A 27,525-nucleotide genomic window follows, 5' to 3' on the forward strand; every position below is an offset into this window, starting at 1 on the left:
TTGTTACTAAAGTCCTCCCCTGTGAGACCTATTTACTTCCTATTCCCCTTAAGCACTGCTAACCAATGGCTTACCTGGTGGCTGCAGGAAAGGAGGAAGACCTTTTTTTTTTTTTAAAAAATTGTATGAAATTCACCACAGATTAATTTGTCATCTCATAGCAGTTCAAAAGGTAGGAGGCATCTGGAATGATAATATCTGTGCTCTCTACTGAAGGCTCGCTGTCACTTAAAAAAAAAAAAAAAGTGTAAACCCTCTGAAACATCTAAGTGGAAAATTCATTAACATACTACCATGAAAATAAAACCGAGAGGGACTCTGGGAGGCCACAGAAGAAGTCTGAATTTGCAGTGAACTGCAAAAAATAATTACCAGTTTCAAACAACTTCTGGCTTAGGATGAAATGTTTCCATGTGTCATTACTTCCTACAGAATACCCAGTCTATGTCATCTAACTTTTAGGTCACCACTGAGCTTGAATTTTTAATACTGCTGTTTTGTTTAGAGGTGATTGAAAAGTTATTAAATCTGACTGATCTCTTAGTACAGTAGTGTGTTATCTGAAGTAACTCCTTTTAGAAATTATTTTAGGCTGTTCAATTCTAATTACAAATGTTATAGATACATTTCTTTCCAGATCTGGACTCTACAGTCTTTTTTTTGCTCATGATCACAATTATTAGTGAAATAGCAGTTTCCCAAAGCATGGAGTCACCTTCATATATCCTAAAGTTCTCAGAATCTCTTCTGAACACAGGACACTGGCAAAAGACAGCAATTTCTGATCAATGTGCATTACTAGCTTTAGATGTTGAAAGGGGATTAACAATCAAACAGTAATATAAGTCTTGTCCTCATTTTGAAAACTGCATCATCACGTTATTAATGTTAAAACCTGGAATGTGAGTGAACATGTGAATACTGATAGTATTTATACTGCTAGTATTTAAAGAACTGTTCAAGTGACTAGAAGCAACCAACGGAGAAGGTTATGTGAAGCCATTACAAGAAATCACTTCCGTGTTTCTTGATTTTAACCTAAACAATGTGAATTTTCTGTGGCTGTGCCTGGGCCACAGCAAAAGAAGAATGAACCACAGATGGCCCTGCGATTCCAGACGGGGACTAGGGGATGTGATACATTGACATTCCTTCCCCCAAACTGCCCTGAGTTAACAGCCGATACCTTGGAAGGAATTATCTCATCATTAGTGTAATGCTGTGAATGCAGAAACATTACCTTCCTGATCGCTGCGCCAGTCTATACACTTAAGTGGCAGCATCGTATTTGGGAACAGGAACATGGCCAAGAAGTCACGTGCATTAGGAGACAGTCAAACCATGATCTTAAGAGATCACATTGGTTGCTGGCTACTAGTACAAGCATGCGTGCGCACATGTATAGGGGTTTTATCTTTAAAAATAAACAAGCCTTGAAAAAAACCCTTAGTTCCCTGCTCTGTGTGCGAAAGAGTGATTACTGGTTTTCAGAACTGCAGTTCAGCTGCAAGAGGCCAAACTCGCCAAGCTAGGCACTTTTCCAACAGCCCACCCAGTCTGAAAGTCAAATGTTTTTGGAGACAATAGGCTGCTATTCTCTCCCTAGAGTATTTGTAATCTCCTGAGAGGCTACATAAAAGCAAAGGCTGTTCTTGGATAGAAGTGAGGCTAGGGTAGGGAAGAGGAGGAATGGTCAACAGCAGTTACCACATCCAGCCACTGCAAACTGCTGTCTCCCTTTACTCCAGGTTTCTTGTGATTATCACCCATTTCCACCTTGTGCACACTTAACACAATGCAGCAGAAGTCGTTGGTCCAACCTCTAGTGTACACAGGAGCAAGAAGACTTGGAATTAGGGGGGAAAAAACCACTCTTGCTGGTTTCAAAACTATGCAGTTCCCTGAAAAATTGTTACTCCTACCCTGAATCCCCACACACTTGCTCTGGTTCACTAAGAGGTAATCTGGAGTCCCATCTGTTCGCCAGAAATCAGAATCATTCTGGTTTACCATACAGATCTCTTGACTCATGCTGGTGTGATTCCTGAGTATGGAGATCTTCATTCTCTGAGGACCAGTCTGAAGTTAGGCTGGTGCAATACAGACCAATCTGGAGTTATTTAGGTTCATAGAGGGCCGATGCAAAGTCATTTTGATGACTAACTGCTGGGTTCTGGATGCAGCTCCCTCTGCACTGATAACCTCAGGAGTTTGGAGGGAGTTAAAGGTTTCCTTCTAACTGAGTGATCCCAGTAGAGCAGAAAGTTACAGAGCAGCCCTGGAAGTTTTGTGCCATTCTCAACTCATCTTTCAGTGATGCTTTCCAAGATGCCGATCAAATTGTCCAATCCCAACAAGTACCCATCTTCCCTGTTGCCTTCTTGCCAGGGGATCCTGTGATCCAGTGTCTGCCCATCAGGGAGAAGGGTGGTCTTTCCAAAATCGATCAGCCACACATTGGCATTCCCACTGCCATCATGTACAAAAAGTAGTGAACTTCCAACGACCTGGAAGACAGATTGAGATGACGTGGTTAAAACCACATCTTTAGCTCTCCCCCATCACTTAACGCTTCCCACTAAGAAGATGACCTCCTCAGATGACCTTCTCACCTGTGACCCAACAGACTTTTGGGCTGCACTTATACATTGACAATTTACATGACCAATTTGCATAACCATATCAGTCAGTAACGTATAAATGGGCCTGTAGATGGGAAAAGGGACCCAGTAGATAAAGGGAAGAAAAGCAATTCTCCAAGTTCACTTGGCAGCAGGTCTCAATTTGAGCAATTCAGCAAAAGCCAGTGACTACTTTCAAAGACAGACCATGACCCATGATTTACAAAAATGCCTCTAGTGACAAGAGGAAATCAACAAGGTGAAATAAAATGTCTGATCTCAAAATCTTGAGCTGTATAAGCAGAACTTACAATGCTAACGATGTCTTCTCCACAGCAAAGCATACGAGGAGAACATATAGAGCAGAATTATACAGTGTTTCAACATAAATCCAGTATAACTAATAAAGTCTTCATCATCAGACTACAACTGAATGCTGCTGTACCAAATGCAAGCTTCCACATTACCATTCCCCCATAAAGATTCCCATTGGAACATACCAAGGTTAGAGAAACCACAGGGAACTAGTATTAATAAACCATTCCCTGCAGTGGCCCAGAGCTGTAAGCGCTGGGACGTTATAAAGATGGGAGGATTTATTATTCCTCAACTGGTTTAATCTTCTGTATCGTTGTGATGGAGGCTTTGAGGTACCTGTGTTGTTAACATATATTAGTTTTCTTCTACTACAAACTCCTTTCTACTAACACAGCAGGCTATTCTGAAGTACATCTGAATGACCAAACAAATAACAATGCACCTCCACAGCATTACACTCACTGCTCACCTCATGTCGCTTGAAGAAGTCTGAGGATTCAAGAACGATATGAATTTCCTGCAGACGCTTGAGGTATTTTTTCTGGAGGAAGAGGAGAAAAAAAAAACAACCTGTAAACCTTTAAGTAAAGAATGAATGAAGATACTCTGTTTACAAGAGTCAATATAATGAAGAGATGATGTTAATTTTAGGCTAGAGGTCCTTCAAAACAACAGGTTCATCATTTGAAAGTCAATCTGAAAATACACTTCAACAGGCTTTCATAGTGAATGAACAGACTGGAGTTCCTCTGCTGCATGTGTTACACCGAGCATACTTATCTGTCCTCCTTTGGATGCAGTGAGATAGCATCTGGCTGCACGCTTTCTGCATCCTTTTTTTTTTGTTTTCTTTTTAATAAAGAGAAAAAAGTTTCAAGCAACTAAAAATCTTCCAGTTCTCCACAGTGAAAAGAGAACGAAATTGTGTTAGAGAGACAAAGAGCTCCAACCATGTTGGGCGGGGGGGGCGGAGAGAATAAAAAAAGTCAAGGCCTAATGCATAAAGCTCTAGTATACGTTTTTAATGCTGCCCTGTATTACCAAGCATCCTCCTCCTGGAGGGCTAATCTGCCTTCACAATGGCTTCTACACTGCAGCAAACACTACGGCATCCTTTGAAGTTCCAAAGACAAAAGACACGTTACGCCATCTACCACATACCTGCTGTGCTACCCGTGAAGTAGCATGCAGGAATTGCTCTTTGCAGCGAGTCTCACACATAGGAGCACAGCCAGCCACCAATCTCACTTCCTGCCCCCATGCTCTGGTTTTATCCTCTCCCAAATCACAAGTTTTCCTGCCAACACAATCCTTGCTTAGACATCATCATCCCTCTGATGCATCTAACACTCATGGTCGAAGCTGATGGCAAGCCATAAGTTAGCTTGACCGACGTTTTGCTAGCATGAGGAACTTAAGGTGAACTCACAGCAAGAGCTGCCAGAACTAGTCTCAGCCAACTGCTTCTCACAGCCCTCCAAGTCCCCATGTCCACTCCATCTGCTGAAAGGGACTGGAAGACCAAACCATTTTTCTTCCTTGATAGTTTAATTGATCTTTCTTGTTCCAGAGGACACGTGGCCCTGAAGCAAGTTCATTGGGTCATGGATCAGTGAACCTGAAGAGTTCAGACTCACCAGAATAGTTGTGTTGCCCTCAATGAATTCCACAAAAACCTGTAGAACTTGCTCCTGTGTCTTCGTAGTTTTGAAGTTTGTGTTACATGTTCCATCTGCCTTCTGCACAAAAACGCACAAAGACAGAGATGATTTATACTATGCACATATCATTCCCCTCATCAGTCAATCCTCTGGAACCATCAGCAGCTCAGTTCTCACTAACCAGATGAAAGTGAGTAGCTGAACAGGAAGAGAGCAGGTAAACCAAGCAAGAAGTGGAGAAAAGATGCAAAAGCTGATTGGGTAACTTTAAATGGCACTTCATTTCCTGTTGAGTGCAGTTAAAAAAAAAACAACTCATGATATTACCAGCTTGCAGTCAGTACCAGCAGTGCAAAGTTCAATGGGGCAAACCACAGTGACTTCTTTGGTTGTCCTCTCATCTAGCTTGATGTAGTCAAACCCTGGCTGGGGGCGTAAGGGGACGTCTTCAAACCCAATTTTACTTGACCTTTTTGTTTGGTTTTTTTTTTTTTTAATTTTGTTTTTCAATGGGGAAATCAAAGAATTGCGGTTAAGACTCAGTTCCCAATATACCTTTGCACATTAATGTGACCCAGAAGTCACAGAACGGAAAGCTAGTTGCAGCCAAGAACAACTCTGGATTTGCAGTGCTAGCAGTGACACAAATGCTAGCAGTGACAAAGCACGTGTGTGAATTTTGGCAAAGGACAGCGCGTGCATGCTTGTATCCAACTGGCTCCTGGAGAAATTCAGAGTATTTTTGTGCTAGCATTACAGCTCAGTACAGAAGCATCCTGCTACTGAAAAAACAATTCTTTTTATGTGCTGGTAGTGACCAGTGTGTGCTTGTGGGCCTACAAGTAAGTAAGAGCAGTGCATGAATCGGAGATATCTGTCAACATAGGCTATATGAATATGCATTTCTCCAAGAACATCTCTGTCGCTTCAAGAGACACAAATATGAGCTTTTAGGACACGCATGTAAAATACAGCAATTATTGCAGTTGGTAGCCTGTATCCACTAAAAGCCTGCAAGATTATCAAACTGTATTCCTCTCCATCGTATCAGTCCAATGAAATCCCTCATTTCCATTATAAGAGTAAATCAACAGGTCATCAAAATGTGTTCCCTCCCACACGTTAAAAGTCACTGCACCAAAACTGGGTAAATTCAGCTCCAGTCTCAGCAGGTAAAACACTATTTACTCCACAGCAGAATTTGGCCCCTAGTATATACACAAAAAAAAAAATCTGATAATGCTAAATTTCCAGATTTATCATGCAAGAGAATGAACTGACTGAATGGCAAAGCCATGCAGAACAGCCTCCCACCTAGCAGACTTTCTAGCAGCAGAATAAACAGAATTTTATTCCAAGGCTGTGGGCCAGATACAAGTGTGGCATGTCAGCCTGATGAGATGTGTAAGTTATGCAAGAGAAGCTCAGCAGGTTGGCAGATCTGATGCATGATGATACTCAACAGCACATAGAAATTTGGAACTCAGTCTGATGCCTCGTAACTCTTCACTGGAGTAAGGTTGTTTTAAAAATAATATCTGCCCGTGCCCCAAATCCCAGAGCAAATCCCTGGAACAGCTGCTGTGTGTTCCCTTTTCATCCTTTTTTGTCTGGACAGACTAATTGCTTGCTTCCCTGTTGTTTAGAAACACTGTTATGATTTTGTTCCTTTGCAGTGGTTGGCAGGGAACGTAACTGCTGCCTGACTTCACTTGCTGTAAACAACATCCAGATTTTGAATGGCACCATCCCTCGTGCGCTATAGCAGGCCCTTGCAACAACTCTGGATGTACCTGATCCCCAGGAGGCGCGTGCCTGACTTGCTCCTTGAAGTCATACCTTTGTCAGGGCCTCCACACGTATTCCTGCACAGCAGAGCAGTCCGTTGCACAGTGCAGCCAGTGGGCCACTTGCAGCACTTCTCATTACATGTGACAGCGACGTGGCTAGCAGGAGGGCAGGTTTGGCTACCCCATAAAATAGTGCTACCTATCAACCTGCGCGGTCTTGCTCAGATTCCTCTGCAGAGTTCCCTTAAAGGGCTCGGGGTTAAGGTCATGACCTAAACGGATTCACAAAGATTTATGAATCAAATCTGACGTCCTCCTGGAAAAACAGCTATCCCTGATCTACAGCTAAAGGAATGGTACCAAAGGAAGAAGTAACTTCCCAAACTGCACAGAGATTCAGTGACAGAACGGGAAGCCAGAACTCCCGATTCTCAGCCCCATGCGTATCTGCTCTGCAAAATGATCAGTGTTGTAGAGACAATGTTTGTGATGCCTAGCCTTCAGACAGCCCCTTCCAGAGAGGAAACCTGCATTCTGAATCTGGCAGGCACAAGAGACCGAGTATCAGGTGCCAGCTGTAAGGAAACCCAATGGTTCCAACTATTTTTGATAAGAGGAAGAGGGACAAATCCCGTAAGTGAACCTGGCCTGATTTTCAGAGATAGGGAAGCAAAGCAAGGGAAAAACCTGAAGAGAAAAGGCACCCCACTGATGAAGGACGAGCACATATGGTGAATCAGATCTCATTTACTGGAAGCCACTTCACAGAAGGGCTTCTACGATTTCAGTTTCTTTGCTTCTGCTTCTTACTCCAGCAGCCACAGGGCAGGAATATTTCTGGATGACCAAACCCAACAGATCTGTTCAGCTACCTGCAGGAGTTATCAGTGCACTCAGGGAGAACAACCCCTTCTTCCCATCAACCACTAGCTGGCACCACTGATCCTTAGAGGCTCTCTTCTCAAAATGAGGATCTCTGCAGTATGGCTTTGCTTTTCTGCAAATATACAGAACTGGATGTACAGTTCAGCTACAGTGAAACTGTAGGGAGTGTAGGGAGTACTGCCTAGCTTATTGCTTGAACAACTCACTTTCTGTCACCATTTCTCCATGTAAAAAAAATAAAAGAATAATACCTACATCCCTCATAACAGCACAGGCAGATAGAGGAAAAGGCAGTACTCCAAAGCATTTCCTCTGCTTAATAAAAGATTAACTATTTGTGTCCTGTTTTGCACAGTTACAGCATTGTCTCCACAGAGGGAAATACCATGCAGTCTGTGGGCCATACTGCTTCTACCCACCTCTGATAACCAACCAAACCACAAAGAACAAGCCAGGAGGTTTTACTGGCGCTCCCCTGTGCTCCCTTAGCTCAGCCACTCTCCAGGACTCAACATAAATCTGTAAGCCTTCTACACTGACTAACTGTCTTTCTGAGAACATATGTAAAAGGTCTTGAGATCATCTGGGTTTCTGATTCCATTACAGAGAGCATCCAAAGACCTAAGTGGTTTAGGAATAAAACAGATATCTTGATAACCTCATTAGATGGCTAAGGGATAAGACAGGAAGTGTCTTGGCTGGACTGGAGCTAGATCATCTACCACCCAGACAGTTCCTGCATGAGGATGCCTGTGCCTAACAGCCCAGAGTGGGTGGCAGAGCGCACAGGGGGGCATCACAGCATGAGCTGGAAGCCCTAGTTCCTTATCACAACAGGAGAATCTGTGAATGAGGAAGGGAGAAGACAACACAGGGAAGCAGAGAAGAAAGGGGTGTTTAAAAAGCCTCTGCTTGTCAGCGTCACTCTTTTATCCCTTTCTTCCTATGTGCTTGAACTATGAAATGGAAGCAAAACTAATTGAGATTATAATTTACAATGTCCTAACATACCTAAATTAAATGTATATGCTCTGGGAACATCCTGAAATCACACAGGGTAACCCATGCTAACTTCTTCATGGCTGTCCCATCATGGGATTCAGGTAACAAGTACTCATCCGGGGTGCAGGTGGGTTTGGGCGGCACTCGCCTTGCTCTGTGCTGCTACAGGTACCTCGCTATCTATCGCTATCTAACCCCAAGGAAACTAGTTTAAGGCTAGCTGTGACAGGCCTATGCAAGCAGAAAGCACACTTCTGGATTGCTGCAAGTGTTAACATTCAAGTAACTGTATCAGGTGGCTGATATTCTGAGAGTAGGTCCTACTGGCTTTCTGGGTAGGGGCACAACAAATATAAAGAGTTAATGGGTAGGAAAGAAAATTGCCAAGGTTCTTCTATGGCTGTAAGGTAGAGTCCTAGGAATGGTATAGGGGCACAAACTTACCCATCAAGAATAGCAGATGGACTTTGTTGATGGAGAAATTTTATTTTTGGTTGTTTTGGCTTTATTCCAGCACAATCTGTACCAGATATTGTCATGTACTTAAAAGGAAAAGGGGTTTCCTCGATCCCAAGAATACCTAAGCTAATGCTTTTAACATGCCTTGCAAATAAATAGAACTGGAAGAAAAACACTTTACTGTGATTCACTTGGAATAAATATGTATAGTTCCTGGATTAAAAAAAAAAAGTAACTGCATGGAGAGAGGCAGTTATTTCTTCAGTTCTGAATTCTTCCTTGTAACAGTCTCATTTTCATTCTATCTACGCTGCGTACCTGCTTGAGTCCTTCCTGCAATGTCTCTGTGGTTGAACCAAGTATGGCTGATGTGCATTTGACGCTTAACTTCATTGACACTACTCTTATAATTGCAATAGATGCTTTAAAACCACAATACGCTGAACTCTGTGGTTTCAATTAGTGCATTTTCACATAATTCTTTGGAAAACCTGGCTACTGATGCGCACTAGCTTTTTGATTAATCAACAAATCAAAGAAAGTTTGGTCTCCAAACAGGCAGAAGTGAAACTATTACCTTAATCCCTTCAATCCTGAAGCCCAGGTTGGCACTAGAGCTGATGGTTTCCCTCCACTGCATGTATCGGGGTTTGGTGACAGCATGCTGGGCATTCTCTTCAGCTGTGGGAGCAAGGGGATCCACTTCAATCATCTTCTTGTACATGTCCTTACGCAGCTTTGGTTTCTCACGGGCCTTAGTCAACTCCTCCTCCAGATATGTCCTGCAAAAACATCACATCCCAACAAAACTGTAAGGACTCCCCAAACATTTCTTTTTACAACTTATAAACTGGCCTCAAGAAATGTCAACCAGAAAAGTAAGTGTTACCATTACCCCAGTTTTACATATGGGAAAACTAAAGAACACGGACTAGTGACTGCACAGGCATATTTAGTGAAACCGTTGCAGGAATCAGGAATTGTGTCATTCACTTCTTGTTCTACTATACCCTTACTTACTGTTACATGTTACTGTTATGTCCTGCTTACAGAATGGGAGAAAGCTGAACTCCTGCTGTGCCATGAAATAGAGCTGTACTTTCAGAGGACAGTTAGGAGAGATCACTTACAATGAAATCAAAAGCAAATAGGGCTGCTGAAGTCTTACCCTCTTCTCTCTCCTCAAAAAAACCTAACATCAGTCACGTGGGATTTTTTTAGGCCTCAGAAAGCAATTAAGGTTTTACTTAATGCATCAGACAGTGAGAGACAGAATCACTCTTCATATAGTAAAAATTACAGAGTAAAGCAGATTATGAGCAGTTCCAAACCAGAAGAGGTAACTAAGAACGGGAAGGTGAAGGGTGACAAACCTTCCACACTTTGCTGTTATCACTCACTTGTTAATCTGGTAACCGTTAGAAAGGCACTATCATGTTCTCTACATTCCACTGGACTCTTAGAGCTTGTCTCTCGCCACAAAGCCTGCACTTTCTCAGGCACCTGGAGCGTACTTTGTTCATCACAGTGTAATAATAAACCAGGCTGGTGTTTAGGAGATGCTGTCACTCATTACCAGAATGTCACCTACTTTGAATAAAATATGTACTGCTGCAAATCCTTCTCCTCTTTCTTCTGGGCATACCAGTGCTACACATTTCTACTCTGATTTAGCTTGACAGTTCATTTAAAACTCTGCATCTATTTGAAAAGGCTTGTCTGCACTCCTGTAAGTTGAATAACTCATTTATGACAATGACTCCTGAGCATCTGAGCTGGCACTCAGAAGATTAATATGACAGTTCATACCTCTCTGTACTGTTACTCCAGGCTCTCAACAGATTCCTTACCTATTTGTTATGCTTAGATAACATTTTTGAGGTTTCCTCTTAATCACAGACAAGAAAAGGAAAAGAAAGTGAGAATCTGGAGAACAAGGTGATAGCGTCATGGAGATGTCAGAGTAGGGAAAAGCACAGGTCGGTCCTGGGCAGATAGTCAACTCTTTTCTTTTCAGAAAAGATCAATACCAGTGAAGACTCATTGAAGTGTTGGAAATGGGCTTTCACACTGCTATTCACATTTGGAGATGGGGATTTTACTCTTTGTGGGGTTTTTTGTATCACTGCATACATAAAGATTAAATGAACTGGCAGTGAATGAATCATGTAATTTTTTTCCCCATGTATTATCAGGCCACTGCAGAGAAACTTTGTCACAAATCACCACTGAAAATTTCTTGACGGGGATAGTTTTTGAGGCTATAGATCAGTTAGTTTCCAGAATCCATGTACAATCAGGCAACAACGGGACATACTCTCCTCAGGTTGTCCAAGGCGATTGCCAAACCAACAACAGGTTGTCTGGACTGAATCCCGAGGCTCCAAAAATGTTATCAAACTCCTCCAGACAGAGCATGACCACATCCCCCCCTTCCCTCCAATGCATTTGGGTTAGAAAGCACTTTCTTTCATGTACCCCACCTGATCCCCATCTTGCAGTCCATCACACAAGGCCCTTCAAAATCAGTAAGCAAGTCATCCAGCTGAATGTAGCTCTCGCCATCTCTCTCCACCACACCATGGAAGCAAGGGACACAGGAGCGTAGCGGGTCTTTCATCAATCGCTCAAAACACTCCTTTTCATTCTCTGAGAAGCGCTTGAGAATCTTCCCACTATCAGCTGCCTTGAAACTCCCTAAAAAAGAGAATCAAACACATGCTGACAAGACTGACCCGCAAAAAAGAAAAACACCTTCCCCCACCACTCCAGCTTCATCTACCTCAGCCTCATGACACCAGTTAAAGATTTCCCCTGAAGAGAAAAGATAACATGCTTTTCACAAAAAATAAAACACCCAGGACAAACACAGCCATTGGCAGTGAAAGTCCGTTTGGATACATTCCCATGTCAGAATTTATAGCTTTAAGGAGTGCAGCTGCTCCAGGTCATCGCGGTTTTTTCCATGCTAAACTCTTTGTTAGGATATTAAACACTAATATACTTATTAAAATGCACAGGAAGAAGCCACAAGCCAGAATTCATTAATCCTCTGACAGGCTATTTTTAAGCTGCATAACACTGCCAGTGTTGGCTTTGTCCTTAATCCTCACATAGGGTATACCTGCTGAGTGTGTACGTACCGAGGCAGTACGGTCAATCGGTGATCATTAAACAGCCACAAAGAGGCCAGAAGCCAAGCACTGCCCTTTCTACACACACGCTCTGTCACTGCGCACGCGTGTACCTCCAGGTACTGCCTCTTCTACAGAGCCCTGCTAATCTGCAGGTACAGCCTGTAGTGCGATTGTTTCTTTACAGCCCTGTGTCTCAATGGTATCCAGTACAAATGACAGTCTGCATAGGCCAAGAGTGGCAGTAATTAGATTCCAGCTGTCTGGAGTCTCCTGTCCAGATGCTCTCCTATCCTGCAGCCTGCCAGTAACATCTGAGGAAAGTACATGTTTTGTTCAGAGGTACGCTTTAATCTACACGACATAAAATAGGCACCAAACTAGAAGCCTCATTAATCCTGGGGCTAACGCTAAACTTTTATCACAGCAGGATCCTTCAGCCATTGCAAACTGGTTCTTCTCTGACAAATCCTAGAAATGGCACTGCCACAGCACAAGGGTGAGGGTGGTGATGGCCCAGGTTTTAGTTTAGAAAGAACTTGTCATATCGAAGAAGAACAGCTGCAAAAAGGATGGACTAAATGCAACCACAGAAAACTATCTAAAGCAAACTGGAGCAGTATTGCTCCTCATCAGCTTCTAGTAACCTCTTAACCCTCCTCTTCCGCCCTACTACACAAGCCTCCAGAAGGGTTATGATTACACGACCAGTGCACCACTCCCCACAGATCAAGCCGACCCCATACACGCTGTGATAAAAACTGCAAGAAGACTGGGTCATCTTGGCACTCTGCGTGATACAAGTCAGTCCCACCAACACCACTGTGCAGAATGCAGTGACTCCATTTCTAGGACTAAATAAATTTCTCTGCACAGCTTTGAAGTGCATCATATTAGTGCATTAGCATATAAAGAGGTGGTTCAGGTACTGCATTAAAGCACGATGCAGCGTAGGTGCCTGCCCACATGTGTACTAATAAACCCCGCACTAGCACTTTAGGAACAAGGGCTGCATAGGAATTAAATGAAGCACAAGAGAAGCAAACCTGATGACTTCTCTTCGTTGTTTTTTTTGTCTTACCAGTGAAACAAAGCCTACATCAGGAGCACACTTACCAACTTTTATAGACGCAAAACTAGAACCAGCTGACTGAGCTGCTCCCTGCACTCATAGCGTGAACAATGACAGACTCGCAATGCAAACCCCTGGTCAGCAAATCCATTTTCACCAGATTTGTTTTCCACCCAAGGGCTTACCTTCAGATGAGGGGTTTGGGGTTGGTATTAGAAACACTGTCCTTGCCAGGGCTGAGGCACATACAGGCACAGACAGTAATCCTTCCCACTAGGGAACTAACATATTGGCTACTCAGTCAAGAAAGATGATCCCATACCACAACCAACAGCAACAGATGGACTAGGGCTTCAACTCCCCGGTCCCTCTTGTTTCCCTCTAACAGATATTTTACATATATCACCTTACAAGCCTGGCCCTTCCCCAGAGTCTCACCATTGCTTCCTTGCTCATCTCATTATTTAGGTACATCACCTCCCCTTCCCTATCCCCACCACAACTGAAAGATGTTCTAGTTCACAGATTTATGTTATACTTCCTGCTTCCTTTTTACCTGAAGGAAGGAAGTAGAGAAACACTGAAACACTGTTTTCCTTGCTGCTGCCATCCCCGCTCCAGGGACAAACACATTGAAAATATCCATCTCACCTGTATGCCCAGCCAGCTGCACCCACGAGTAGCGTTTCTTGAAGGGGCTGATGACTGGTAAGTTAACCATGGTTTTAATTGTATGCCATGCCTTTTTCTGGAATACAAAGAAATGAAATATTAAGTTGGGCAAAAGCTGAAATCCTGACATGCCACAAACCTACCACATAGCTTCATGCACATCGAATTGTTCCTCACTAATTTGTAAGTGCTCAAAGGTAGAACCACAAAACAGACACTATGGTCATCGTTGGAAAAATATGCACATGCAACCAAGAATGGACAAATACTTAAATATAATGCCCTACCATCCACAAGAAAGCTGTCAGCAAGAAATAAAAAAGAAAGTCACACTGCACCTCACAGGCCTGTTCTTAGCCACACCTGACCCCTCTGTGTCTGAGTCATGCAGTGTGCGGAGAGCAGATGCTGAACACACACTTACACGCATTTAAGTTTCCATGAGACGTGAACATAAGCTGTTTGCCACTGTCAGCAATACTTCCTTTCCCAGAGAACTTCAGCATCACTTCGTGATCAACAGTTTTCTCCAAGTCAGCAGGTGAGTCTTACTATGACAGATGCATAGAAAATGCATCTCTAGGTGAACATGGAGGTCACCCAGGTCCCTCAGCACCCATTTACAGTGTGCTGTAGAATCTACTCCAGGTCACGGATTTTCCTGCTCCCTCCCTTCTTTCCCAATCTTGTTACTTTTTAACAAAGCTGGGCATTGCTCCGGCCACCTTCGGCTGCCGCACAGTGCAGCTGTCCAGCTACCGCTGCAGGCAGACAGGGAAACAGAACAGCTGCTGGCAAACAGCAGCCTCTGTCGCAAAGGCAGAAAGGGGAAAAAAAAGTAAAAAGTGACAAAGTCTCGTGCTCTGAAACTGAAACCCGGCTGGGAGAGAACCACAGCCCACGGGCGTTCATGTTTCGCTCTGAGGGATCCCAAAGTGCTTTACAAACAAGGACAGCAGGCTCATTTCTTCTGTCACTAGACGTGATACCCTCCTGGAGGAAAAAGTGGAGCTGCACAATGCTTGTGCACGAGAATTTAGTGCTGAGGATTTTTTGCTGGATCAAGTATAGTTGGGGATTAGGCTGCATTTACAGAAGAGCTTATCAACAGCCTAACTGGGATTCACCAAAATCAATGGGAGGCATTGATTTCACTGAAAACGAGTTTAGGTCATTGCTCAACACTTGAAAAATTCACCTTCAAAACAACGATGTCTTCTCTAGCAGGGATACTGATCTGACAATTTAGGCGCTTAGGATACCTGATTTTTACTGTCTTCTACACTATACTTCTACAGAATTGAAAAATACAAAAAGTGAATTTGCAGGCAATGACACACAGGTAAAATGTAGCTCTCCAGATCACACCGTGACCTGGCCATCCTTCCCCAAACTTGTTCACTTATACCACGTTTCTTATAAGGTATCCGCCAGCAATGTTGGTCACCATGTAAGGGCAAAACCCTGTGGCTATCTTAGAACGTATCAAGAGGATATGTGAACTCACAGACGCAAGTGATCTTTCTTTTAAGGATTTATCTTCACAAGAAAGTTTTAAGTTATGCTGCAAATTAAACTGACGTAACAATATAATCACCATATGAGCATACTTATTCTGAAATAAGATTGCTTCCTCCTATTTAACTTATTTTGGTTTTGAACGCAGTTCAAGCGAAAATGAAGTCACTGTCGGTCTGATCTAAGTGCCCCATGTGGCAGTAATACTTCTGAAAACATACTCTGCTAGAGAGAGGAAGCATCCAAAGAAAATCCTGGATGTTTGAGAATCATGAAGACTCAGTTGCACTTACTGCAACTCCACTGTTACTAGCTCTAGCTAAACTCCAGTTTCATAAATACCTTCTGCAGGTTTAAACAACCTTTTCATATTCTATATTATTTGGATTTCATATTCTATATTATTTGCTTTAAGTCGTTCCAAACTGCAACCTTGCAGTGCTAAACAGCGACTTGGCTCTATCACAGAGCTAACTGCTGTTTAGTGAGGATGAGAGAGACTCTTGTACAGCACTTACAAATGTCCATAGCCTCCTTCTGGAGGAAAGTGCAATATAACTACCGTTATTCAAGTAGCAAAGATAAATTACTTTTGTATAGTCTATTTGCCAGATTTAACTGATAGCAGAAGCCCTTCAGTCTACTCTGCTGTTTCTACTCCAGAGGGACACAGCCCTAAGTTATTTAAATAACAGTTGAAAGTAAACATCATTCTGAATTAAAAATGACCCCTTTGCATGTAACTCCTGCCAAAGATTTAGTTTTTGAAGATTCCCGCCCAATTTTCAGGGTAACAGGATGCTTTTTCCCCATACCGTAATCAGAAGTCAGCATTGCTCCATAACTCTCCCATAAAGGTCCTATACTCATCATAATGTCCTACTCCTAACAAACCGCATCCTGTCTCCCAATGACTTGTAATACTGCTATATCCAGAAGTGATGAGAAGCTCGGGTTTTCAAGGAACGCACATCCACTGTCAATGCAACACCACACCCCAGTGGCTTTTCCGCCTCCTCCCTCCCACCCAGCCCTAAGAAGCTGCAGCTTTTATTTGTACTGCGGGTGTGAAGGAGAGACAACAGGCCAAATTCAGCCCCAGCTCAAGTGGACTTCGGCTGCTTAAATTACAGCTGCCTTGGATGAGTATATTTAAGCTACTCAACCAATAAGCAGACACTGACAATTTTTTTATTTTATTTTATATAAACTCTTCACAAACCTTTTCCCCCCTCAAGACAGGGAAAGCATGAGGCTCAAGCTAGGAGGGAAAGGATTGCTTCCAGACCCATCCCATGGGGCGTGCTGCCATCGGCAGGGGGTCAGCAGTTGCGCTTTCCTCTATGGCAACTTCCAGTCTCCCAACTCACTCAACCCAGGATGCAAATTGCCAGGATGCAAACAGGGCGGCATGCTGTTGGAGCAGTGGTGTGAGTGGGAAGATGAAAACTTTGTGTGCCTGCTGTGGGAGGAATCTTTCTCACTTCTATTTCTAAAGCAAGATCTCTTCCTCTTTGTTAGCAATGGTATTATGTGCTTTTCAAATCACTGCTTTATGCTGCAATGGCAAAGCGGATTGCTACCACTGCCCATCTGTATTTGCAGTCCGTATCTCCCTCAGTCCCTGTTTCTTCTAGATTTCCTGCTCAGTCTTCCTTGATATTTTGCTCTGCCTGGGTTTCTCCAAGCCCTCATTTCTTCTAGACTCCCAACTATTCACATATATTCAGGGAAAACTCGGATATCTCTGTATCAGGATTGCCCAAATCAGATGCCCTTGACATCACCGATGCTACTTTATATGCGTCTAGATCAAAACACTCAAGAGTTTTCCAATAGGAAAAAGGAAACCATTCCAAAAGGGCCAAGAGGCAAACACAAGACATATTAACATTCTAAGATTCAGCATGTAAGTTACTCAATGTGAACTGTAACCGACACGCTATATATATACCTCCCTAAGCAATAAAGGGTGTGGGATGCTAAAGAGGGGAAAAGCTAGCTTCCTGCCAATGGGTCAGCCTGTGTGATGGGCTGTACCACTGGAACTCTGTCCCCAGTAGCAAACAAACAAAAATTCAGGGGAAGAGAATGGGAGAACCGATTCCCGCAATGCAGCCACAACGTATGCAAAGGATTGTGGCTTGATATCTGACATTGATCTGTGTTATCTGGATTACTCTTTTGAATCACTCTTCTGAATTTGAAGCACAGCACTGAAGAGGAGCATACATCCGTGCAGCAGATGTGGCAGACTTGCTCTATGTTAGCACTGGCATATGCAGACAAGACGCTGGCCAGATGAGGTATTCCCAGCCTCTTCAACCCCGGATACAGGTAGCTGTGGCCATCATGCCATTAAGAAACAGCAAAGATGAGCAGCAACCGCGAGCCACTGCTTCCTATGAGCACAGCTTTCTCCAGGCCTTTTCTCATGACGAGAGCACAACTTCATAGGTTAACTAGTACACAGAAGCACAGCCGTGATGATCCTGCCCAAATACACCAGCAGGACTTGGCTGAGGAAAACCCACTAAACTCACTGGGAGCCATTTCATCCATTTTAAGGGGTTTTGGCTCAGGCCTCACTGTCCCCAAGAATTAATCCACAGGAACTAACCGGCTTTCCTGAAACCCTCCCACCATTTCAGGACAAGGGCTATAACATCCTAATAGCCAAGCTCACTGAACAGATCAGTGCAGACCCCCTGAATGGGGTGGGGGTTTTTTGGGTGCTGCTGCCGTTTTACAGGCAGCATAGAACTACTGAAATCTCTCTCTGAGCAGATGCTGAATCCCTCAGGGACAGATGAGCCACTCTGACTCCGAAGGGCAACGGGGGATAGGGACCCGAACCTTCCTCTGCTGTTCTGTGGAAAAATAAATGAAATCTCTCCTTTATTTAAGGGTAAAACGAAAACAAAGATCTTGGTTTTGTGAACACCTTAAACACATGTAACTACCCTCAGGCAAGCACTGACAAACAGGCAACATACACAGGAATTTGCAGAATTGAGTCCTAAGTGAAGCAATTACAATAATTAAAAGCACCAATCATATCTAAACTAATAAGTATCAGGTGGGGAGGGGATAAATAAGAAAAACCTTTTCTTCAGAAAAAAAAAAAACTATCAGTTTTAATAATCCTAGCATGTTACTTGAAACTATAGTAAATTAAAGAACAAAAGTACATTGAAATGTAACATAAATCAACAGGGTCCCTAAAAAAGTTCATTTTTCCATCAGCAGCAGAGTGGAGGAGTAGTTTCTTGCCTGAGCTGGTAAATTTTCATGGAAATTCTGCTAGACTATAGTAAACAATGACCCTTGAATCCTTTTTCCAGGAAAATTTCAGCAGTTTCTTTATCCAAGATCCTGTTGTCTTTTTTGTGCACTAGTACAAAGCCTACGCAAGCCTACAGAGAGCTATTATGACAGCAAGAAACAAAAGGATAGCGAGAAATTTCTTTGTAATCCTTTTTTTCCCCTAAAAGGCTTTAAGAAAGAGTACTTAATTGTCAGTCATCATCATCTACTGTTCTCTTTACATCGTTTAGGCTAAATTCTGCCACTCTGGGACATGGGGGCTGAAATCTGATCTGTACTGCTGGTTGCCACTGCCTACTCAGTGTCTCACTAACTCCTAGAAGAAACAAGGTTCCTCCACAGGGACTTGCAAGGGATACAGAAAACTATAATTATCAAAAAGTTACTACATGCATTTCAAAATAATTCTGTAAGAGCCGTGTGCCCAAAACGCAAAAGCACTGAGCAATACCTTGCCTGATAACCTGAGCCAATGCCGTGCAAATGAGCAAGCATGCGAGAAGGTGATGGGTGTTGGTCTCTTTCCGGACACAGTAACCGTAACAATAGTGACTGGAAAAGTCACACCTGGGAGCCCATCAGACCATTAGCTGGAACTGCCTTCTACGAGCGGGCCCTCAGCTAACACTAAGCATTACTAAACTGGGTATCAGTTATGACTTACGCATGCACAGTATTAATCATTCTCCAGTGGCTCACCCTTCTGCTGTGAATTTTTTTTTTTTCCCTTCTTCTCTTCCTTCTTCCTGCCTGGGTCACACACTAGCACCCATAATTACTCTCTGAGTGGTACAACAAATCCTCGTAAGGTCCATAAGATTATTCACAGAGCTGTCTTAAGTACCAGTGTGAGCAGGTGGTAGGGTCTAGTCCTGCAAAAAGCTCTCTGTTAATACTTGTTCCTTCTAAACTCTGTATGTTTTACAGTTTTATTATTGTCTCAGTTTTACTTTTTATAGTATACACATTTACTTGACTCAATAAAATGTTTTTAAAACCCTATGAGTTAATTTTATTTACAAAATCCTTGACTGTTTTATTTACCTTAGTTTATTAAAACTGAAATAAATCAGCTTGAAAGCTAGTTTGTTTTCTTAATTCTTTAGGCTATTTTACTAAATCAATTCAATGTGGAAAATGCAATTAACAGATTCAGATTTGTTCTCCATTTTCAGTATTGTCACTTTATTTGAATTGGCTTTGACCTGACATATTGGACGTGCACATACAAAGCTACTAACCATATTATTTTAATGAACTAAGCCTAGCCTGAACAAAACCTTGCTTTCATCTGTCTCAATGCAGCCACTACCTGCCATTACCACAAAAAGCTTTCATAAGAAATCATTTTGAGCAGACCACAACCAAGTTTAGCCTAATTTAATTACTCTGTAATTAGATATGCTTCTCTCTCTGTGTGAATGTAATCAATAACTACAGTACTATAATTACAACCTATTAAAAAAAAAAACCACAAACACTTTAACAAAGAATCTATTGCTTTGTCAAAAATCACAATATTCTACCAAGACAAGTTGTTATCAGCGTAATTTCCCCCAAACCAATGAGTCTTCCGTAGGTGCAGCTTCACAGGTTATTAGGGATTTCATTTTTCCAAGGGAGTGCAGCTCTGGGACAGCCAACCATACGGTTTCATCTCATGGAGAGATCTGGGGATTTGAGTGATGTTATATATATTAAAAAAAAAAAAAAAAAAAATTAAAGGATAGTGAGAGTTGCTGAGCAACATGGTATCTTTCCGGTTACAGTCGCAGAATTTGCCTACTGAGGGATTCTGGTTTTGAGTTCTTTCGGTTTGAGGCTTAGTGTAGTTGTCTTTGCAGATCTGAAAGAGGCAGGCAGTTGACTTGGTCAGATCCAGATCCTGGAACAGCAGACATTTTTATGCCCAATATAAGTAAATTATAATTATCCTTGTTTTCCCTTCTAATAATATATGCAGATATATATACACACACATACATGCACACTTTTAAAATATCTAAAGCAGCTAGTAAAAAGCTTTTCATTGCAGTTGATCAAAATGCCATGATTTTTTTATTTTAATTGTCTAGACTATAACAACTCCTAGGTTTGGGATCATTTGGTATTTGAAGAAGCTTGGAAGACCTAACAAGGCATCGCACTGCAACGGAGAAAGCGAGGCATACATGTCATTTTTACCTTATTTGTTGGGAGAAATATAACTTAAATATCCACTAAGCCTCTGTGCAGGGAAGCAAGGTGCAAGATTTGCCCATAGCTAAAACAAAAATACCCCAAAATAACAAAACAAACAAACAAAAAAAAACCCTGAATTTGTCATATAAGGCACTTGTTTTATACTTTCAGCAGCTGGTTTCTGTACTTTTGCCCCTTATTAAAGGTTTCTGGAATCCTCAAACTAAGGAGATTCTTGCTGCCAAGTCTACTACCCACTTGGCTGAATCAAACATGAATCACAAATGGAGACAAAGATCTCAACGGGTGGGAGGTGAAAGAGCAAGTCAACAAGAAGAATGCTCCCCAAGCAAGCTCCGACAGGAGTATGAGAGCAAACACTCACACAAATCTTTCTAACCAAGTTTCTGAATGCCACACTTGATTCAGCTCCCAAGAAAGGGTGAGGCTCTTGCAGCAACTGACTTAGCCCCGTTATTACCACATTTGATCTTCTCTTATCACCGGGCAGTAAACAGGTTCCTGAGGCACACAAACACTAGTCTGCACAGTAGTGACAGTTGATCACTGGAGAAAAAGGTATTTAGGGCCAGAATTGAAATGTTGCTCTGTAACTTACATCAATGGATAGCCGAGCCCAGAGCCTGAAGATTTGGGCATCTGCTTTAAAAAGTCTGTGCCCTGACCTGATACGCAACAGCATCATTCTTCATGAAGACTGACAGAGGTGCCAACCAACATCAACTGATAATTCGTCCAAATCACTGCAGCTGGCCTTCTGCCAGGGCAGCTGTGTTACTTCAAAGGCTGTCAGCTGTCACTCAAGGAACACAAAGAGTGTAACCACGTCCCCGATCAAGGAAATCGCTGAGCAATCTCCGCGTGCCAGACACCTTGGGAGCCTTGACCATCCTTGTATCTGCTTCAGTCCCCAAGAGAACTAACACTCGCTGCTTTGTCACACAGTTGATCTTCCTATGGTGTACCGGTGCCAGCTGGAGCTGCAAGGCTGATGATCAACAGCAAGGGAGAACGCACGCTCCTGAAGAAGAACGGCAGTTTGCATGCTACACGAGCAACTTCCTGATCAGCACCTCTCATCAGACTGCCAGGCAAACTGTGACTACACCTTCGTCTCTCCCTCCCTCTCTTTCACCATCCAGCCTCCAAAGCTTTGAGAAGAAACGGTGCTCAGCCTGTACTCAGCCCTTGACGCTTCCGGTTTGGCAGTCAACCATGGGTGAAGGCCACAGCTGCTCAACCAGCATTTGGCAGGTGTATCCTCTGATTGCAGGGGTTTCATTTCCTGTTTGTACCACACTCAAGATGGGCTGGACTAAATCTTCAGAGTCATGAGAAACACTTAATGCAATAAGCAGAAACAACGCTGCAAGACAGAAGCCTCAGGTTCCTATGTTTTCTCCTGTCATGCCTCACATGCAGTGAGATGCATACATCGTTTGGCTCGCGACCCTTTAGGATACTTGGTAAGCTTGCTGGATATTCACTATCTCTGGACTAAAGGAAGAAGTGAAGGAAAGAGAAACGGATGGTCAGTATGGACTGAATTACTAGGAGCAGAAAATCCCATGTCCCACTCCACAGTTGGATTCTACTTGTAATTCCAGGAGCAGTCCCTCTCCAGATCAGAGTAAAATGAAGCACGAAGAAGTGAAAGCATTGCTCGCCTTTCTGCAAACAGCATCAAGAGCCGCAGTCTGCTGACTGTTCTGTAGGAATCAACATTGGCACTTTGTTTCTGATCATTATCAAGTGAAGTATCTACAACCTTTATGTCATTCCCAGGCCAAAAGCCAAAATAGTCAAGGAATTAAGACGGCTTTAAAGCTGCACTGTCACAAGGGTTTCCTCCACTTTTCTCACAGCAATGTTGTAAAAGCCAATACTGTTGACTGAAAGACAGATTTTATTTTAATAAGAATCAACATTTTCCGTTTTAAAGGATACTGAAATGTCTACCTTTGATAGCAGGCATTAAATATGGCCATTATCTCTACCTTCACAGCTTGTGCTCTGCTCTGAAAGACACCGGTTCTCTAACAGGATGGAGCTCTGCCACCTGTCCCTACTGAACTCAGGAAAACTGAACCAAAGAGCTTCTGCCCCTACCAAGGTTCTGCCAGAACATCAGTCTTACTGGAAACTGAAATGTTATTATCCAAGAAGTAAATGGAAAGTTCCTCACTATAGGAAAGTTGACTCACTTTCAGAGCCCAGACATTTGAGATTTATCCAGGCTGTCCATCACCCAGAACAATTTTGTGGTAAATCAAACATCACTTTAGCAGATGGTGTGGCAGAAGGAAAGAAATCTTTTTTAACCTCCAAAACAACTGCACTTTAAGTCTTCAGAAACTTCCTATGCCACAGTTGACAATTTGAGAATTCTCTGCCCATCCTCCAGCTATCCTCTGCTTGCCATGGGTCACTTGACTTCACAGTCATGAGAAGGGGACATCTAGAAAGACAACGCTCTTTAGATGAAAAAACGAGCCTAACATTCTATTAGGTAGGACACAGAATTACCAGTTCCAAACAGGACGAACATTTGGGAATACTTAAAACCCAAACACATCCACACTTCTCTATATATAGACTAATAAATAGGTTCAGCCTAAAACATAAGCACAATTTGTTAAGGCACAGATGTGTCATTCGTGAACTGTGTATGACCTCAAATCCAAATGTACTACAAGAACTGCCAATCCATTTAAATCAGGTGTGGTTTCTGCATAACATCAAGAGAGCCTGTGTTCTGGCAACAAGCCAGGAAACAACTTCAAGAAGCTAATCTCCCCTGAGTGAACTCCAGGCACTTGGGAAGGAAGCTGAGCATGCGCTTCATCTTATTTGCTAAGGTGGTGCAGACTGCTACCTAGACACACAGCTCTCTCCTGCCTGCCCAGCAGTTCAGGGTTAGGCTCACCACCAGTTTAACACCCCGGTGATTCAGTGGCCACAGGAGAATCTCCAGTCTGAACAGATAAAGAGAAATGAAGGAAATTTTAATGCTTACCCTTTACTACGTTTCCCTATTCGCCACAAACCACTACCATCAGACAGAAATTGCAAAATTGTCTTCTATTAACTGGTCAAAGACCTCTCTCTTCCTATCCCTAGCATCTTGGGTTAGTGAACGCATGTCGAAAGCTTACCATGCTTTCAACGTACCCTCGTGTAAGGGCCCCAGAAGCAGTATCCCATATAACTTTGAGGTTCTGCCTGGATTCCTTTCCACTGTAACAGTGGAAGACTTTTGTGCTAGAATTCATTTTTCCCTATAGGAAAGGATAGGAAGCACAAGGAGTTAAGATTGCTGTAAGAACCTACTAGTTACCTGTGATGACTGTGCTCCATTTTGGTCACTATTCCATGAAAGTTCTGACAAACTGGAGGAAAGTTCAGGGATGAATAACAAACACCGCATTGCTAAGGCTAAAAGAATTGTGGTTTTTTATCCTGAGAGGACCAAGCACAGCAACTGTCTTCTAGTACACAACAAGTTTTCATAACTATAAGAGCAGTCAATTTTTCTCCATGTCCACTGGGAAGGACAAGAACAAATGGCTTTAATTTGCAACAAAACCAAAACATTCAGGTGAGATATCAGGAAAGGGTTTTCCAGGGGTATCAGTAAGTTTTCAAACAGGCTTGACAAATGCCTGTAAAATCATGGTCTAGCTTAGTCACAGGGGACACCTGCCACCAAGATAGAACTGGGCTGATCCCAGTGTCAATACTTTTAAAGGAGTTCTAGTCACAAGCACCAAGATGCTTCACCATCAATGGTCTAAACATACTTATGTCCTGCAGGACAGTGAAGAAAGTTACATGATCCCTTTCTGTGCTTTATTTCCATTTTCTAAAAAGTATTAAAACATTCATGTAAAAAATTAAGTCCCTCACACCAACACTTGTCTGCAAATCAGGATTTCTGAAATTATTGTACGCATGCATGTGCATATGCACATACATATAAAGAGGTTACTGACAGTACATTAAGCACTGTCATTAAGTCATTAAGTACATAACTTACAAAATGTACTTACATAACTTTTTTCTTTCCTACCATGATAATTCAGCTTCTAACATCCTAAAATATTGGATACTCATTTGCAAAAGATCTGAGCAAACTCCGCTGCCTCAGTATGGGATCTAGGTCCAGACACGTGCCCTTTCTCTGCTCCGGTTCCCACAACTGCAGACTGCAATAGCTCCACTTCAGAACACTGCTGAACAATTTAAGTAATTAATGCTTGTGAACTAAATTAGAGGCACCCAAATAAGGCATTCAAGTACTCAAATATTCAGCAATGTAGTGTTAAGTGAAAAGGATTATTAGCATCTAAAAATATGTCATGTAAAAAACAGATCAGACATACACTGGTAACAGTTTGCCATCTGCTCTTCTAATCTATCACAAGACAAAGTCCAGTACTCCATCTCTCCTCTCCTCCGTTGTCTCCTCCAAACGCACACCTCCATTTTCCTCTAAAGAAGCATAAGCAGTTACTGCTTTACCTATCACGTACGCCACTGTTCAAACACGGCCCACCCTTTGCTATGGAATGCAAGTGTCAACATGCGATAGGCACTGTTATTTAGCGGGGTGTGGTATTTACCTAGGGGAAAGCCACATCCTTCAGCAACCACTTTGATAACTCTGAGCTTTAACATAGTAACTGTGAGATTATTCCAAACCATAGTAACTGTGAGATTATTCCAAACCACTGTGTTGAAAGGATTTTTAAAAAAAAAAAAAAAAAAAAAAAAAAAACCAACCAACCAAAAAAAAAAAACCAACAAACCACCACCAAAACCAAGCAAACAACAATTTGGGTTAGCATCAGAACAGAACAAGTGAGGCCAATGTCCCAGACAGGATGGGAGCCTGTAAATGGAACGTGGCAATGATGGAGAAACCCAGAACTAAATGGAAATGGGGACCCTTCACCTTCCCCCACAGGGGTGAGAGGGCCTTCTCAGTCACGAGGTAGTTGTTTGTTTTTGGAGCAAACTTAAGATTAGAGAAACTCTTCCTGCCTCAAGTCAGCACTAGGAACTATGTAAGGAATCCGGAGAAAAAAATGACTTCTCCCTTGAGCAAAACTGCAGGATCAAAAGAGAATTTCTGTTAACAGAACAGCACAAGAAAAGCGAGTTGAATTCCTCCTCCGTATCAGAAGCAGGTAGTCCCAGCAGACAAGGGATTATTTAAGATTTTAATTTCCATAATGTAGCCTTAAGAAAGTCAAATTCAGACCTTACATAAGCAGGAGTGACTCAACGCAAGACTGAAACTGAAACAAGGCATGTGCCTTCCTGAAGAGTTGTGGGCATTTGAACAAAAGTGAATGTGTTGTACAGACTATGTTTCCTCTGTCCTGAAGGTAAACAAATGTGTTTACAATCAAGATCCTGGAGATCCCACCTTTTTAGAAGCACAAACCTCAATTGCTAATTACCCATTTAAAAATAAAATTAAATAAACAGGGTGTAGTTTATACATAGACCATTTATCTACCAAAACTTTTATCTCATAGTAAGAGAGACCAAAAAACTCCATAAAACTTAAAAGAATTTCATACTGTTGGTTCCTAGCAACAGAACTGCAAGCCACACTCCCATATCTTGCACAACCACCTACACCAGCCTCCTGAAATATGGAGCAAGCAGCAGCTTCTATGCCAGATTGGACACAGGTAGCAGAACCCAAGAGTGACCAAGATCAATAAACCAGGGCTCAGCAGACAAAGACAAACATTTGAAATGTCATTTGCAGGTGGTTTATGGCTTACACTGCACATAGGGGAACAAGCCATGCAGAAAAGTTCCTTCACAAGCCAAGACTGATTTTGCTGCCCTGTCTGCTCTTTTTCTTGAGGAACGCAATGTAAAAAGAAAATTGGCGACTTGGCTACGTTCATCCTATAGCCAACCCCTGTCCCAGACAGGATTGCTGCCTATACAATCAGAGGACTGAAAAGGCAGACTGGGATAAAGACACACAGCTATGGCAATGGGAGAGGACATACTTCTAGAAATAATGCAGAAAATCCCTATGGGGGAACAGGGATGGAAAAAAGTTTTCTGTCACTCCAGTTTTAATGTTGAAATGGGAAACCATGCTCAGGACATCAGCGAGTCCTCCTGCTGGAAAAAGAGTTGGAGACTGATGGCGTAGTAATTAACCAGCACAGGGCTATTAGATAGCACAGGACTTCCTCCCTCCCTGCTCTCACTGCTGAAGGCAGTCAGTCACGTATTACCTTTGGTCTTGCTAAAAACTTTGGGAAAACAAGTCACAAAACTGTTACAGCGGCATGATTAGTGCCCAAATCCATGCAGATCATTAGGCCAGAGAGAACTCCAGAGACTCGCTTCTTCCTAACGTATTTAAAATACGGCTTCGTTATTTTTTTTTCTACTGAATGCCTTTGGTAGCCATGGTGGCATCATGAACAAGTGACAGAAGCACCTGGAAGTCAGGAATCTCCACTTTAAAATCCTCTCATAGGATTTTCAACAGAATGGCAGGATCTGTCCCGAGTACCTCAGGATTTAATTGCTTACTCTTTCTGCATTAGCACAAAGAAGGCAAAAAGGTTCCTTATCTAAATTCCACAGAGCAAGACAATACAAACTGTATCCAATTATCAGCCCAAAATTGTGACACTCAGCATTTTGCACTATGAAAAGTGAAAGCTGGAGCGTAGGAAGGTTTCCTAGTTTCTTCAGATTACATTCTCCTCTGAACAAAGCTGACCCTTTGTGGACCCAGCGCCGCTGATCCTACAGAACGCGCATGGGAGGGAACCGCTGAGGAAGGAGCCCACAGCAAGCAGAGCTTATCATGATTAGAAC

General features: G+C 42.6%; 1 protein-coding gene across 1 annotated transcript in view; it reads right to left on the reverse strand.

Moving 5' to 3' along the window:
- Positions 1-2,303: 2,303 nt before the first annotated feature.
- ITPKA (inositol-trisphosphate 3-kinase A) overlaps positions 2,304-27,525 on the reverse strand; it is a gene marked incomplete at its 5' end in the record, with an annotated part of 35,687 nt that continues 10,465 nt past the window's right edge. Inside the window, 6 exons of the mRNA XM_009579671.1 lie at positions 2,304-2,507; positions 3,409-3,480; positions 4,577-4,678; positions 9,314-9,518; positions 11,220-11,433; positions 13,594-13,690. Coding sequence (XP_009577966.1) covers positions 2,304-2,507; positions 3,409-3,480; positions 4,577-4,678; positions 9,314-9,518; positions 11,220-11,433; positions 13,594-13,690 — 894 coding nt within the window. The remainder of the gene's footprint in view (positions 2,508-3,408; positions 3,481-4,576; positions 4,679-9,313; positions 9,519-11,219; positions 11,434-13,593; positions 13,691-27,525) is intronic.

The sequence above is a fragment of the Fulmarus glacialis genome, unplaced genomic scaffold (genome assembly GCF_000690835.1).
Source record: "Fulmarus glacialis isolate BGI_N327 unplaced genomic scaffold, ASM69083v1 scaffold8086, whole genome shotgun sequence".
Lineage (NCBI taxonomy): Eukaryota > Metazoa > Chordata > Aves > Procellariiformes > Procellariidae > Fulmarus > Fulmarus glacialis.